General features: G+C 40.0%; 1 protein-coding gene across 2 annotated transcripts in view; it reads left to right on the top strand.

Annotated features, from left to right (window-relative positions):
• Window positions 1-5,025: 5,025 nt before the first annotated feature.
• LOC119485353 (myosin-9-like) overlaps window positions 5,026-17,215 on the top strand; it is a 32,552-nt gene continuing 20,362 nt past the window's right edge. Inside the window, exons 1-11 of one of the 2 annotated variants that reach the window (XM_037764892.1) lie at window positions 5,026-5,298; window positions 11,871-12,061; window positions 12,194-12,334; window positions 12,451-12,607; window positions 12,948-12,975; window positions 13,439-13,532; window positions 13,944-13,964; window positions 15,048-15,140; window positions 15,479-15,542; window positions 16,019-16,117; window positions 16,559-16,702. In XM_037764892.1, coding sequence (XP_037620820.1) covers window positions 11,876-12,061; window positions 12,194-12,334; window positions 12,451-12,607; window positions 12,948-12,975; window positions 13,439-13,532; window positions 13,944-13,964; window positions 15,048-15,140; window positions 15,479-15,542; window positions 16,019-16,117; window positions 16,559-16,702 — 1,027 coding nt within the window. In that variant the 5' untranslated portion in view covers window positions 5,026-5,298; window positions 11,871-11,875. The remainder of the gene's footprint in view (window positions 5,299-11,870; window positions 12,062-12,193; window positions 12,335-12,450; window positions 12,608-12,947; window positions 12,976-13,438; window positions 13,533-13,943; window positions 13,965-15,047; window positions 15,141-15,478; window positions 15,543-16,018; window positions 16,118-16,558; window positions 16,703-17,215) is intronic. The other variant, XM_037764893.1, reaches the window with a different exon arrangement.

Genomic DNA, 17,215 nt, shown 5'->3' with positions numbered 1-17,215 from the left:
GTGAGAGCTGTGTCGGGGTCCTAGGCAACAAGTCGGACTTGTTTCCGGTGGGGGATGGCCTCTGCCAGGGCTGCGCTTTGTCACCAGTCCTGTTCCTGATATTCATGGACAGGATATCAAGGCGTAGTCGGGGGGAGGTGGGTTTGCAGTTCGGTGTGCTGAGGATCTCATCGCTGATTTTTGCAGATGATGTGGTTCTGTTAGCATCATCGGTCTGCGACCTCCAGCACTCACTGGATCGGTTCGCAGCCGAGTGTGAAGCGGCCGGGATGAGAATCAGTACCTCTAAATCTGAGGCCATGATTCTCAGCAGGAAACCGATGGATTGCCTGCTCCGGGTAGGGAATGAGTCCTTACCCCAAGTGAAGGAGTTTAAGTATCTCGGGGTCTTGTTCGCGAGTGAGGGGACTATGGAACGTGAGATTGGCCGGAGAATCGGAGCAGCGGGGGCGGTATTGCATTCGCTTTACCGCACCGTTGTGACGAAAAGAGAGCTGAGCCGGAAGGCAAAGCTCTCGATCTACCGGTCAATCTTCGTTCCTACTCTCACTTATGGTCATGAGGGCTGGGTCATGACCGAAAGAACGAGATCGCGGGTACAAGCGGCCGAAATGGGTTTCCTCAGGAGGGTGGCTGGCGTCTCCCTTAGAGATAGGGTGAGAAGCTCAGTCATCCGTGAGGGACTCGGAGTAGAGCCGCTGCTCCTTTGCGTCGAAAGGAGCCAGTTGAGGTGCTTCGGGCATCTAGTACGGATGCCCCCTGGATGCTTCCCTTGGGAGGCGTCCAGGCACGACCAGCTGGGAGGAGACCACGGGGAAGACCCAGGACTAGGTGGAGAGATTATATCTTCACACTGGCCTGGGAACGCCTCGGGATCCCCCAGTCAGAGCTGGTTAATGTGGCCCGGGAAAGGGAAGTTTGGGGTCCCCTGCTGGAGCTGTTGCCCCCGCGACCCGACCCCGGATAAGCGGTTGAAGATGGATGGATGGATTGTTATTTAATATTTTAGCATAATGTACTTGTGGCCATGAGAGTGTTGTTAAAAGACAGTCTTGATATAGCTCACACACGTTACTAGGCTACTCTATCACAAAGTAAACACACCTACGAGCCAAGTACAAGTTTCTGTAAGGCAAGAATACTTATTTATACTTTTTTCTTAAGAATATCTTGATGAAAAGATTATGTACAATTAGGCCTATAAGCCAAGTATACTTAGACTTTTCTGTATACTTGCCAGTATGAGCCAAGTATACTAATACATTTCTGTATACTTGTCAGTATGAGCCAAGTATACTTATACATTTCTGTATACTTGTCAGTATAAGCCAAGTATACTTACACTTTTCTGTATACTTGTCAGTATGAGCCAAGTATACTTAGACTTTTCTGTATACTTGTCAGTATAAGCCAAGTATACTTAGACTTTTCTGTATACCTGTCAGTATAAGCCAAGTATACTTAGACTTTTCTGTATACTTGTCAGTATGAGCCAAGTATACTAATACATTTCTGTATACTTGTCAGTATAAGCCAAGTATACTTACACTTTTCTGTATACTTGTCAGTATGAGCCAAGTATACTAATACATTTCTGTATACTTGTCAGTATAAGCCAAGTATACTTACACTTTTCTGTATACTTGTCAGTATAAGCCAAGTATACTTAGACTTTTCTGTATACTTGTCAGTATAAGCCAAGTATACTTAGACTTTTCTGTATACTTGTCAGTATAAGCCAAGTATACTTAGACTTTTCTGTATACTTGTCAGTATAAGCCAAGTATACTAATACATTTCTGTATACTTGTCAGTATAAGCCAAGTATACTTAGATTTTTCTGTATACTTGTCAGTATAAGCCAAGTATACTTAGAATTTCCGGATACTTGTCAGTATAAACCAAGTATACTTAGACTTTTCTGCATACTTGTCAGTATAAGCCAAGTATACTTAGACTTTTCTGCATACTTGTCAGTATAAGCCAAGTATACTTAGACTTTTCTGTATACTTGTCAGTATGAGCCAAGTATACTTATGTATACTTTTGTTAAGTATATCTCTGATAAGTACATACAAAGTAAACTGAAAGTTGACCTTCTATTTTAAGTTTAAAAGAAGTATACTAATAGCACACTTGAATAAACTTCTTTTTGGTAATGGAAAGTTTGTTTTTTATCTTCACCAACATGTCACCTGATCTGATACCTGTTATCTGAAACAACTGCATCAGAGCTCGGACTGAATCAACATTAATTAAAGGTTTATGTGTTTTACTGTTTTATTTCATTGCCTACAGTCATAAAACACAGTAATACTTTGTAACGATAACAGTGTGTTGGAGTCCTGGCTCTGTTTCATTCATGCTGTGACATGCTGCCTCTATATACGTTTCTATCAGCTCATCTCTGATGTGTGACAGATCTGAATCAGCAGGAGGAACCAGGGCTCCTCGGGGGTAATGACAGGGTTTGAAAAGAAACTTTACACCGCCCCACTGCAAAAACACAACAATACACCACGCCTCCCTCCCTCCACCTCTTTCTGGAGATCTTTCTCTTTCTCTGTCTCCTCTCTCTGACCATATATGGTAGGAAATTAAACCAAAAGCTCATTGGTGGATGGCTGCAGGTAGACATTTCCCCTTGTTTTGGATATGTTGCAGTAAGTTTTTCTTTGCTTTATTAATGTTTTGCTGTCAATTAAATATAAGTTACTCTTTAATTTGTTTGTACAGAGAGAATACAACACCATAAGTGCAAAACCGTACTGTGGGAAACCAACTTTATACTGACATTGGACCCATTGACTTGTCTCTAAAACCATTAAAACATAAATATATGAACATACTCCCACATGTTGCGTTTTGCTTTACATATGTTTCCTCTCTGCACAGCCAGTAATGTGTTCTTCTGTGTCATATTTCCACATCAAACACATCAGCAGTGCCACACCCAGCTGCTCCTGTTGCAGGTACAGACAAGGCTCTGCATTCCTACACGCACACACACACACACACACACTCTCTCTCTCTCAACGCTATCTGCCTGGATGCTCCATCAGATAATCACTGACTCTATATAAACATATCTCAACATACTTTACTCCTTTAGAATAAGAGTATAGCGAGTGTGTTGTTTCCATTTTAATAAGGTTTTATTAAGTTTATCAAGGTGCAAATTTTACACTTCACATTATCTTTCCAGATATGTCTGAAAGAGAAAATATGAAAATAAGGAATATTTGTAACTCTATATACAGATTTTTATTCAGAATAGTGCTGCAGCTAATTGTTAATGATAAATCAGTTTATTATTCATGATAAATGTCCTAAGAGCCGGAGGTTAGGGCTGGGCAATATGACAATATACATATATTGTCAAAATGATATAAAAATATCTATCGTATATATCATTTTTAATATTGTTTCTATCGCGATAGGCTAGGCATAAATTTATTTATTTTTTCTCTATAATTTCACTCAAAACTGTTGTGTTCTTAAAATTAAAAAATATTTTTCATTTGTCAATTATTTTATTCACACAGAAGTATACAAAAATAAGCTTTATCATGTGGTTATTTCATATAGAGTACTTTATTATTGAATAACCAGAAAACATGCAATATCGTGATATATATATATAGTTATCGAGATATGAAATTACCTATATTGTGATAAAAGATTTAAGCCATATCGCCCTCAACTTGGTCTCAACATGGCTGCCGGGTCACAAACCTTCTCATTTTACAGCTAAACAGTACACTACTTTTGATCTTTCTGAAAACATTTGAGGAGAGAAATAGTATACTTCTGTGTGAATAAAAAAATTGACAAATGAAAAGTAGTATTTAGTCATTTTAAGAACTTGAGTGCAAAATGAACACAACAGTTTTAAGTGAAATTATAGAGAAAAAAATAAATAAATATAAGCCTAGCCTATCGCAATAGAAACGATATAGAAAAATATATACGATAGATATTTTTATATAGTTTTGACGATATATATCGTCATCTTGCCCAGCCCTAACCTCCGGCCCTTAGTAACAGAATATTGATTCATATTTGATCAGCGCTGCCTAGTTTGACCGATTGATAGGAGATTGAGAGTGATTGACAGCTGCACAGAGATAAGATAAGATAAGATATACTTTTATTGTCCCTTTGTCACTTTTATTGGGGGAAATTTTTCCTGGACTCAGTCCAACTGCAGTTACAAACACTAAATTAAAACAACATCAACAACAATAACAAACGATTCCACATCAGACAGGGAAACAGTTCCACAGAAACAGATGTTTCAACACATACACAGTCCACGTACATAATGGCACATATTATCACACACACCATGGCAGGTATTGCACTCAGGTAGTGCACTGCACCGTCTACCGTCTTGCCCATATTGCACAGGCAATAGCCCAATATTACACAGATGCAACATGTTGCACTGTCACTATTTAACATATTGCACTGTCTAACCATATTGCACTGTCATTATTTAACATATTGCACTGTCTAACCATATTGCACTGTCATTATGATAGCTTCATGTTACGAGTTGTTTAATAGACATCGGCAAGAATGAATGTTTGTAACGGTTCAATCTGCACCGTGGGACTCTATATCTCCTGCCGGAAGGTAAAAGTTGGTACTCCTGATGTAAGATGTGAGTTGGGTCTTGACACAAAGATGGCATGGCTCCTGTTCGGCTCTGATTGGTTGTTTTCCTCCGGTCTGTGAAATCCTGCAGATGCCATTAGGAGCACCGGAGGAGACCAGAGGACACCAGAGGACACAGAGGCTCATGATTTTTTTTTCAGATTACCTGTCTCATGCACTATACTGTCAGGATAAAGTTTTATAAAAAATAACTTTTTTTAAATCATATAAGTGTCTCCTTTTTGATTGATTCAGAGGTGCCTTTTTGCAGAGACAACTCATTCCTCCAGGTTTTTACGTGGAGCACTTGAACGCACCGCGGTGAGGAGGAAGAGGAGGAGGAGGAGGAGGAGCCTTTTAACTTACCTGAGGAAACTAGAACTGGGCGGATTAAAGGTGCAGTCCGGTCCATCCCCGCAGAGCCACGCCTGAGCTGCGAGCAGCTGGACCGCATGACAGAGAGACAGAAGAGACAGAAGACACACAGAGACACACAGACTGAAGACTGAAGACTGAAGAGGCTTTTATTCACTGGGCTGCTTTTGCTTTAGTGGACAAAGTGTCGTCGAGCTGCTGCTGCCAACACGGACACAAACACACCTGCTGAGCTCACCTACAGTGCCTGCAGCTGAAACCCAGGTGTGTGTTCTTTTTATTATATATATATATATATATATATGCATAGAGAGAGAGAGAGCTGAGTGGTATTAATGTGTCTTCAGCAGGTTGGAGTGCTTATGAACTGTTGTGCACTTTGCATTTTAGAGTTTAGAGAAGAAAAAGAGTTTTATTTTTAAAGAAAGAGGAATATAAATGTGTTTGTTTGCTCAGGATGCTCAGGTGTTCTCATCAGGCGACACACAGGAGCCCTTTAAACCTGCGCATGCTCAGTTATCAACTCTAAATAAGTGTATTATATGTTGTGCATTATATTGGCTAAACCTTCTAATAGGACTTTAGCTGAGTCAAGACTGTTGTGACATTAACTAAGACTTCTCTTTATGATGCTCACAAGACAAACGACTATAACCAGTATCAGTACCTAAAACACATAATATGAGCACACAACTTTTAATCTTAAATTTGCAAGTTGTCTTTACCAGGCAAAAATAATAATAAAAACTGTTATGTTAAGTTTACTTGTATGAACGCACTTTTTTTTAATCTTAAATTTGCATGTTTTCTTATTCACCAGGCAGGAAATAATAATAATAAATACTTTTATGTTAAGTTTACCAGTATGAACACAAAACTTTTAATCTTAAATTTGCAAGTTGTCTTTATGCACCATGCAGGAAATAATAATAGATACTGTTATGTTAAGTTTACTTGTATGAACACACTACTTTTAATCTTAAATTTGCATGTTGTCTTTATGCACCATGCAGGAAATAATAATAGATACTGTTATGTTAAGTTTACTTGTATGAACACACTACTTTTAATCTTAAATTTGCATGTTGTCTTTATGCACCATGCAGGAAATAATAATAGATACTGTTATGTTAAGTTTACTTGTATGAACACACAACTTCTAATGTTAAATTTTAGGACTGGTTGCATGTTCCCTTTAGCCTATTTACCAGAAAATAATAATACTAATAGTATGCAGCGTGACACAATCTGCATAACAGGATAGGAAAAACAGGCTGTGGTTTGAAAATTCATGTTTTCACCTCAGGTTTTCACTGTTTAGACTTAAGCTTATGTCCTATTTACCTAGTTTGCATCCTGCAGTGAACTTTTGTCTTGTTGTTTGTCAGGTGAGCATGAGATGATTTTTTTTTTTTAATAAAACAAACTGCACACACCCTGCTGCTGCTGCTGCTGCTGCGTGTCGAACCCTCAGGATACAGAATTGACAGGCTGTCACGAAAGAGGACTTGGCTTTATGGTGGTGATGAGGATTTATTTATGTCTGACAAGATAAAATCGTTTCAACTAGGGCGTATTTCTACTTCACGAGTTGAAAAAAAAGTTTGCTGATGAAAGTCGTCTTCCTCTTTTTGGTTCAGCCCGGAAATTGAACGTCTCTGCCACATCTGGAGCTCTCATTAAATCTGCTCTCATCACCTTTTTATACATGAAGTCAAACACAAACATCTTGTTACGCTACATAAATGTTGACTTTTCATCTTCAGCCCGCATACAGAGCTGCTTCCTGCCCATTAGGGCTGCACAGTTAATCGAATATTAATACCACGATTTGGGCTTCCCACAATTAAATGAACAGGATCGACTGCAATGTTTAAAATGCGCCGTTTTGGCTTCACTTTTGGGACGCTGTCATGTCCATAGACTGTAAATAATAAGTGGATGTGGTCTCCATGACGTCACCTACAGTATTTGTTTGTGGACTACCGTTTTGAAGCCTCGAGTTTAGCATTATGGTCGTCACCATCTTGGTTTTCGGCCGTCGCCCTCTTGCCGTCGTCGTCCTCTTGGTTTTTGGCCGTCGCCCTCTTGGTTTTTGGTCATCGCCCTCTTGGTTTTCTTGGTTTTTGGCCGTTGCCTTCTTGCCGTCGTTGCCCTCTTGGTTTTTTGTCGTCGCCCTCTTGGTCTTTGGCTGTCGCCTCTTGGTTTTGTGCAAGGCCCATTGAAAGAGGCTGGGTCACGCTGCATCAACACGTCATATCTTTGGGGTACAACACATGCGCAGGAAAATCTGGTCTGCACTTGCTGAAATTGACCTAATCGCAACACACGACCGCAGCTTCAGGTACACTGCGCATGGGTTATACCCCAAGACCCGTGTCTGCCCATGTACCAGCCTCCTTCAATAGGCGCTGGGTCTGTGTCCATCGCCAATTTGGTTTTAAGCCGTTGCCATCTTGGGTTTTCTGCAGCAGTGTGACACAAGAGGGTGGAGCCAACTACAACCGAACGCTGAATTTTATGCTACAATTAACTTTCATAAACTGAAAACACACTGTGAAAGGGTTAAAGTTGTAAGACAAAAACACAGACAACTCCCAAACCCAAAAGTTTTGGCCCAATTTTGCTTCTAAGTGATGCACTGTGAATATGGACCAGTGTTATTTTAATGCAAAGATTTGTAAATTAGCAGAAATGTAACCCAACATGGAAGAAAATGCAGTGCTCTGTTTATTTAAATGTGAAATGCAATAAGAATATTTTGTTTGTAAATAATAGTGATCTCAATATTGATCAAAATAATCGTGATTATCATTTTGGCCATAATCGTGCAGCCCTACTACCAATCCACCCACATTAAAGCGATCTAAGAAACATCTTCTCATTCACTGTCCTGTCAGTGCCACAACGGTGTCGATATCTCTTATCAGTCCCTCGTACCAGCAGCCGGGCTGCAGATGGCCCGGCTCGTGCTCTCTCTGTTGGGTGAGCGCCATGGGATCCCGGGTAAAGCCAGGATTGACTGGCAGCCAAGAACAGGCGAGAGCAGGAGATGCTGTAGAAAGAGTGCACGATAAGACCAAAGAACAGGAGACGCAGATTACAACAGGTCCATGCAGACAATGGGTGTTGTAAGGTTAACAAGGTGATTATTGTTCCAGACATGGTTAAACAGTCTTCACATGAAACCCTCCCAGTATTCATCCTGAGGCTATAGGGATGTGTTGGTTACTCTGAATTTGAGTGGACGCGAAGATACGAGTCATTTTGAGTCACAAAATGTCAAAATGTGCAGAGGCAGAGTTTGTGCAACTTCCTGAGGAAGTTAGCCCATGGGTAGCTTCAACAGTGAAGCCACATACATGTGAATGTCACAAGTTTTCTGTGTGGCTTCAGCCTGAGGTGATGCATTCAGGACCTTGTATACTTGCCGTAAATACGTGATGCTCTTCTCTGACCTCTGCTGCAGTTTTGATTAGTGCTACATGATAAAACCAGAAGAATGTGACTGTGTGTTCCTCTTCCTCTTCTTCCTCGTCCTCCCCCCACTGATGTTCAAGAGTCTGAGCACATAATGAACTTAAGAGAGACACAGATGACACCTTGTGTACTGATCCCTTTATCCCAGGCTCCTTAAACACACACACACACACAAGCACACACACACAAGCACACCCACACCCACGATCAGCTGTTTTTTCATCATCCATCCTCTACCGGAGACGAGGCAGCTGCTCCAAACTGCTACTGCTCTACAAATATTCATATATAAACATTTATGAGTATTTGCATTAATAATACCACCTTTGATTGAGAAGAGAAAATGTTTGGTTGGTTTTAATTTACAGTAATTTAATAATTATATTCCGCTATTTCCCAATAGCTGGTAATTTATTTAATACATTTCCAGGAAATGAATACAAAGTTAATTGATATGCTTTATTTCCATGTCTGCTGATAAATAGATAATAATTAGCAAATAACTTCTTTGAAATTTCTTAAAAAACTCCCTGAATCATGACATCAGCTACCAGGTTACATTTGTGTAGACAATAAGTCACACAATGGTGAGATCACCTAGCACACGAAACATAATGATTTGTAGGACCCTCTTGAAAATGAGAAGATGCATCTCAATGGGTTTATAAACAATACAACAAATGAGTGAAAGCAGAATGGAGTAGGGCTGCACAATTAATCAAATATTAATCGCAATCACAATTTTGGCTTGCCGCAATTAAACGAACATGATCACCTGCGACATTGACGTTTAAAATGTGCGTTCTGCTCATAGAAAACTCTGCTGCACATCAAATCAAGCGCTTCCTAAACTAACAGCCAGCCACCAGCCAGTGATCCAGATGTTTGGCTTCCCTTTTGGGCATAGATATTAGTTTATGATTAGATTAAAAATAAGAGCATAATTGATTATCTAGCTCTTATTGTTGCTAACAAAGGGGTAGGGTGAATATTCCTGTATTTCTTATATTGCTATATATATATTTTAATATATATATATATATATATATATTTTAAATATTGCTATGTCAAGTTTTTTCCAACATCGTGCAGCCTTAATTTGTACATTAACAGGGATGTAGCACAGCGTGGAAGTGAAAGCAGTGCTCTGTTTATTTTAATGTGAAAATGCAATACAAATATGCTGTCGCTAAAATCAATGAATAATCGTGATATCAATATTGATCAAAATAATCGTGATCATCATTTTGGCCACAATCGTGCAGCCCTAGAATGGAGGTGATGGACTTTATCTTTTTGAGGGTATTTTTTTAGTCATCTCCAGGGTGTGGTTGGGGAATAATGACATTTCTGTCTCTGCCCAGACTTGCTCCCGACATTCCTCCCTTCCTCTCTGACTGCAGAGCATCCCTCCACAGACCGACACCGGGACTTCACATAACTAACACTGCCAGAGGCTTTAAATTTAGCTCAGAGCCACCCTCACTGTCCTGAAGTTGAATATACAGTATATATGTATGTTACATTACCTGAGGCAGAAATTGCGACTCTAAAGAGAGGGTTGTGGATGATGAGGAGTGGGAGAAGTGAGTTGGGAATTTGTGGAATTCTGTGTAATGAGCTGGTGAGGAAGGAATGTGGGTCAGACTGGGAATAAAGGACGGCCAGGTGGCACTGTACTGTCGTACTGTAAAGCTCAGGTGAAACTAATTGTTTTGTCTGACTGTGTTGAGACGCATGAATACACCGGCAAGGACTGAAATGAAACTTTATGGTATTTATCCTCAGATCATAAAGTAACATAACATTTGTATTGCTAATGCTACAGCGAGAAATTAGCATTATCTCTAGATGTGTCTGCTCTGTTCGGTTTATAGGTCAAAGTTAAAGAGATGGCATGCTCATCATAATGCAGTGAAACATGAAACGACAGCTGCTGCGGTGGTAATGTGCCCAAACCTGTGCTATAACTCCTGTTAAGCTTCAGACAGAGCAGCACATTTCATCGCCCTGAAGAGTTCATGTCGGCTCAAACACATCAGTTAAATATTTATGTGTAAAGTTTTTGCTAAAACTCAACACATACTTGTTATCACACACGATGAGTGACAGTGTAGTCGCGTGACAAGCAGCGATGACGGACGCGGTTGTAGTTTCAGGACAAAGTGTACTTTACTTTTTACACATGGTATTTACACAAAGGTATTTATACTTTTGTCTCCCTTCTGTGCTGCACCCAATTTGACTGTTTGTCAGGCCATTAAATAGGCGTTATCAGTCACTAAGCACCATAGATGTGGGTCATTTGGGGCCTACTACACCTACTATGTTATAAAAGTGGAAGTGGAACTTAAAAGCAACATTTTCTAACATACAACAAACAAACTGAAACGTCACCTTTTGAACACAAACGAAAAGGCTTCAAAACTACAACTTCTTTAGGTTTAGGCAACAAAACTACAACTTCTATAAGTTGAGGCAACAAAACTACAACTTCTATAAGTTTAGGCAACAAAACTACAACTTTTGTAGGTTTAGGCAACAAAACTACAACTTCTATAAGTTTAGGCAACACAACTACAACTTCTTTAGGTTAAGGCAACAAAACTACAACTTCTATATGTTTAGGCATCAAAACTACCACTTTTGTAGGTTTATGCAACAAAACTACAACTTCTATAAGTTTAGGCAACAAAACTACAACTTCTTTAGGTTAAGGCAACAAAACTACAACTTCTATAAGTTTAGGCAACAAAACTACAACTTTTTTAGGTTTAGGCAACAAAACTACAACCTCTTTAGGTTAAGGCAACAAAACTACAACTTCTATAAGTTTAGGCAACAAAACTACAACTTTTTTTAGGTTTAGGCAACAAAACTACAACTTCTTTAGGTTAAGGCAACAAAACTACAACTTCTATAGGTTAAGGCAACAAAACTACAACTTCTTTAGGTTTAGGCAACAAAATTACCCGAATCGGAAGTGCTAAAATGCTAACTCATTTCCGGGTTTTAGGACTATTTATTTTGAGGTTGGACTTCTTTTGTGTTGTTTTTATGTATTTGTATATACTGTATATGTATGTATGTGGTGGTTGATGGGATGGGAGCGCTGTAGTTTCCATGTTTTTATGGATTTATAATTTGAAAGTTGTTGGTGAAGAGGCAAAGAAAATGTTGTAGAAGGAATGCAAAATGGTAGAAAATGTGAATCTGAAATGGGCGTGGCAAATACTGATGGCATACAGTGAGACATGTTCCTCTCCTTCACACCAAAATATTTAGTTTAGCTCTCTTTCAAAGGTCAGATTCCTCAAAATGGTGATTTTAAAATGTCCTCTTGCTCTGTCCTGAAGCTACCATGACGGACGCAGACAAGTTCCTGTATGGGGAACGCAGCGGGGGGGGCAACCCTATGGACCAGGCCGACTGGGCCACCAAGAAGCTGGTGTGGGTCCCCTCTGAGAAGCTGGGCTTCGAGCCCGGCTCCGTCAAGGAGGAGCAGGGAGAGGAGTGTTTGGTGGAGCTGACGGACTCGGGCAAGAAGGTGAACGTGAAGGATTTCTAATTTTGAGTCTGAATTTGTTCTTTTGTTGTTGAATACCGTCCTTTACCAGCATTTTCATTTGATTAATGATGTCAAAATTTCTGATGGGTGTCTTGTTTCTGTAAATCTCAGGTGAAGGTCAACAAGGATGACATTCAGAAGATGAACCCACCCAAGTTCAACAAGGTGGAGGACATGGCGGAGCTCACCTGCCTGAACGAGGCGTCCGTGCTGCACAACCTCAAGGAGAGATACTACTCTGGACTCATCTATGTGAGTCTTGAGTGGATGCACGTGTCTTATATGTAATCTCATTATTGTGTGCACTCATGTGACTGGTTGCATTAACACTCCTCTCTCTGACAGTAATTATCTTCTGTCTTACTCAGACGTACTCCGGTCTCTTCTGTGTGGTGGTCAACCCGTACAAGTACCTGCCCATCTACTCTGAGGACATTGTGAACATGTACAAGGGCAAGAAGAGACACGAGATGCCCCCTCACATCTACGCCATCACAGACACGGCCTACAGGAGCATGATGCAGGGTACCACTGTTTGTATACACTGATATGTCCATGCACACTTAATGAATACATATTTTATGCTAAAACACATCAGAAAATAGTGAATATGTCCATCAGTATTCCCAAAGTGACTTCTTTAAATTGCTTATTTTTTGTTTGACCATCAGGCCAAAACGCAAAGATATTTAATTCACAATAAACAAAGAAAAGAAACACACTTGCGTAACTGCATCCAGAGAATTGATTCATCAATTTCATTAATTAATTTCAGCCCTACATGACTCATGTGACAGAAACTGCACACATGGCATGCCGTATTATTACTGAGCTTCTCTTCTTCTCTTCTTTGTGTTCCTCTCAGATCGTGAAGACCAGTCCATCCTCTGCACGTAGGTCACTCCGTCTTCTTGGTACCTTCACATTAACTTAGTCTGGAACCATGTACAGTCTTTACCTTCAGTCATTTTTTGCACAGATTCATACAGACGGTGTCTGTTGGTTGTAGCATCAAGTTTGACTTTTGTGTTCCCTTCTTAGACCCTGTTGACTCCAGTCAAATTTTAGAGCAATTGAGATGCATTTTTTTTTTACAAAACAATTTCAGCTACAGCTCTATTTAGTGGCAGTCTGGGAGCTTTGGGTCCTATCACATGGTCGTTATCAGCAGATTAAATTTGCCGGGTTGTCATGGAATTGTAGGTGTTAAAGCAGTAGTGGGTAGAAATGGAGCAAATATGGCTGGACCCTCAGAAGCCCTCCCCTGCGCCGCCCCCGTTTTTAATGCCTTAGGATCATGATGTTCAGTATACTGACCCCTCTGATTGATGTGCATTATGTGTGTTTTTTCTGCAGTGGGGAATCAGGAGCAGGGAAAACAGAAAATACCAAGAAAGTTATTCAGTATCTTGCCCATGTTGCGTCATCTTTCAAGTCCAAGAAAGACCAGGTCAGTAAAAACTTCTCTTTTCTTCCTGATGGTTTGTCCGAAGATTTAGAAAGACGCGGATGGAAACTCCCTGTTTATTTTTCCTCATGTTTCCTGCTCGTTCTTTCCCCTCTGTTATTCCCCATCAGTCCATCTCTAATATAATGCCGTCTACCTGAGCGAGCTGTGCGGCGACTACTGCACATTCCTCTTTCAGGCCTCGACATGCCCGCCTCACCTCTCTGAGTCAAACTGAAGCAGATGTGAATGTGTGTGTCTACTTGTACTTGGAAGTTTTTACAAGAAATGTTTGATAAATGACTTCTTCATGATTCATCAGGTGACACCAGGTTCAGTCATGTCATGTAATGTGTGTGTGCTGAAGTTGGTCTCAAATGTGTTGAACTCTCTCCTTTTTCACCTCTTCTCCAGGGCAGCGCAGTTTTGTCACATGTGAGTTCATCTCTCTGACTCCATACGCATGGTGTCTGACTGTTTATGCACATGCACTACTCTACTAACGGGAAACGTTTTATTGTCTTTGTCTGGGGTTTTGAAGGAAATGCATTCAAATATTACTTAAATATGTATTCTGCGGCTTTAAAGGAATAGTTGGACATTTTGAGGAATATGCTTACTCATTTTTCTTACTGAGAGTTAATCGTTAATAGATAGATAGATAGATAGATAGATGGACTTTATTGATGCCCGAAGGGAAATTGAGGTGTTACAGCAGCATTTTACATACATCACAAAAACGTGCATCACCCGTTTCCAGTCTTTATGCTAAGCTAAGCTTCTCATAAATATGAGCTCAATAGTTTCTTTTAAAATGCAAAAACAAGTTTTACATCCATAGAGATGGAGGTGTGGGTTTAGAGGATAAAGACATATATTTACTTAACAATTATCACCTTGTGGCGGTGAACTGCTTAGCGACGCAGCAGAGTAGTAACCTTATCTGAGCTTTGTCTCCAGTACACCTCGGTGTGTGTGTGACTGTAGTTTTAAAGCCGTATTAGGTGACAGTATCCTACTCCACCCAGCAGCTATTTTTATTCTCAATCTGGTCAGTCCAGATTTTATTCATTATGTCGTAGTATGCATGTAGGTTGTTTGGGGTGTTACGGTGCACTCCTGCATTTCCTTTAGGGGCTCTCGGCTAGGCGGCCTGCGTGCTTCTTGTGTTCTCTTGTTGGTGCCTGCATGGACAGGGATGGTCTTCTTACAGGGGTTTTGTGCTTGAGTGGGCTTGCTGGTATGTGTGCTGGAATGTGCAGGATTCAGTATTCGCTTGTGTGTGTGTGGTCGATTGGGCAATGATAACATCCCCTGAGGTTATACCTTTGAATATGCAGCTTTTTTTTTTTTTTTCTTTTATTAAGATGAACGAGCCATTGCACAGATCCTCTGTTTGTATTCGCAGCTCTGCAAGAAAAAATGCATGATTTTAAAGCTGCGCTTGCTTGGCTAACGTGCAGCTTAGACTCACGATCAAGTGTTATTAGTTTGTGACACTTGTGTCCTCTCTGTCAGGGGGAACTGGAGAAACAGCTGCTGCAAGCTAACCCCATCCTGGAGGCCTTCGGCAACGCAAAGACCGTCAAGAACGACAACTCCTCAAGATTCGTAAGAACGACTTGAAGCCCCTGAAATCGTACTTTTTTTTTTTTCTAGAGAACAGAAAATGCATGTTTAATAAGCACCATCAAAATAAACCTCAAACACAAATACACACATTGTTCCGCCAACATTTTTATTGGCTCCTGATCTCCTGATTAATTCAGAATCATAATAATTTTTTTCAGGAAAAGCCACACTTTTATTCGACACCTTTCTAAAGGTTCTGTGGATGTATTATTATTTTTATTAAAATATTCGCCTACATAGAAATGTTATCAATAAGACCTTTTAAAAACATCATTAGTGCTGCATATCAAAATGATTTGATCTATTATCTCTTGTAGGGAAAATTCATCAGGATCAACTTCGACGTCAACGGATACATCGTTGGAGCCAACATTGAAACTTGCATCCTTTTTAAAAAATATGCTACTTACTCATTCGATTGTTTTGTAAACAGCTGGATTAACCTGCTAGGTGGCCCACATTTTAATTGAGCTCCCTGTTACCCATTTTGACAAGTGTGACTGAAACAAGTCAAAATTTCCATCCTGTAATACCCAGTTAGTTTTGTGATAATTTGTCTAAGTTTTGTTTAAGGATGTGCACCAAGTAAACATATATCAACTGACATATAACAAGGTAAAAATGCAGGTGCAAGAGCAGCCTTAGGTTCCATACTTTTCAGTTTTTATTTGCCCTTTAGTGCATATTAACCAAACAAGTTCAGAAATGAATCAAACTACCTCAAAAACAAAACAACTCAGGGCCCCTGAGGGTGTGTGGGTTAATCCAGCTGTGCTTGTGTACTTTTTAAAGATGCTGTGAATATGTGTGTGTTTGCTTTTTGCATTTGTTTATGTCCTTGACTGAACTGTTACCAGATCTGCTGGAGAAGTCTCGAGCCATCCGACAAGCTAAAGAGGAGAGGAGCTTCCACATCTTCTACTACATGCTGACAGGAGCTGGGGAAAAGCTGCGCTGTGAGACATTTTATTACTACGTGAATGATAGTTACAGAAAGTAAATGTGGTTTATTGATAGCTGAACTTGCTCAAGAGTTCAGTTCTAGGGTTAGAATGAAGCTACATACATCATATGAAACTAGAAGACCTTGCTAGCTTGTCGGGAAGGAGGCTAAATAACGCTCCAAAGTTGGGCTACATTTTAGCGAGGAAAAACTGGCATGGTCATTTTCAAAAGGGTCCCTTGACCTCTGACCTCAAGATATGTGGATGAAAATGGGTTCTATGGATACCCACGAGTCTCCCCTTTACAGACATGCCCACTTTATGATAATCACATGCAGTTTTGGGCAAAAACATGCAGTATTTCTGCATACTGAGGTCCCTAAACTTGTGAAGAGTTAAGCAGGTCAACGAAAATGTAAAATAAATAGTTCTCTCCTCTTTTTCACCATCTAGCCGAGTTGTGTCTGGAGGATTACAGCAAGTACCGTTTCCTGTCCAACGGAAACATGACGATACCTGGCCAACAGGACACGGACATGTTCAACGAGACCATAGATGCCTTTCAGATCATGAGCATCCCAGAAGAGGAGAGAATTGGTACGTATCATCCTTGTTCATTTGGCTGTGACTAAGGATCTATTTTGGTTATCAATTAAAGGTTCCCTGTGGAGTTTGGGTGGGTGCCCGTTTAGTTTATCTTGTGCACGAGGAAGAAAATGTATTCAACACACAAGCTCAATGATGCACACAATCCTCACATTTGAGAAGGTGGAACCAGCAAATGTTGGCCTTTTTTGCATCGAAAAAAGTCGCTGATTCATTTCCCATTGATTAATTAACTAATTGTGCAACTTATTCATAAATTTGGATGTGTTAATTCTAGTAAAATGGTTTTTATTTTGAACAACTTGAGTGACATTCCTGAATGTAAAACCTTATGAAAGGTTTTCATTTTTTTCCCTTAATCTGTCAACTTTTAAGGTTTTTTTTATTATATCTTTTTTTATAGAGAATGAGTTTCAAGGGGTGTTTTTCAGTAGGGTGAGATTATCAAACGTAACCTATGGTACAGGGGCACATATTCTTCATCGTGTGACTCTTTCCTCTGCA

This window comes from Sebastes umbrosus, chromosome 3 (genome assembly GCF_015220745.1).
Source record: "Sebastes umbrosus isolate fSebUmb1 chromosome 3, fSebUmb1.pri, whole genome shotgun sequence".
NCBI lineage: Eukaryota > Metazoa > Chordata > Actinopteri > Perciformes > Sebastidae > Sebastes > Sebastes umbrosus.
This window is presented reverse-complemented; position numbering and strand designations above follow the sequence as displayed.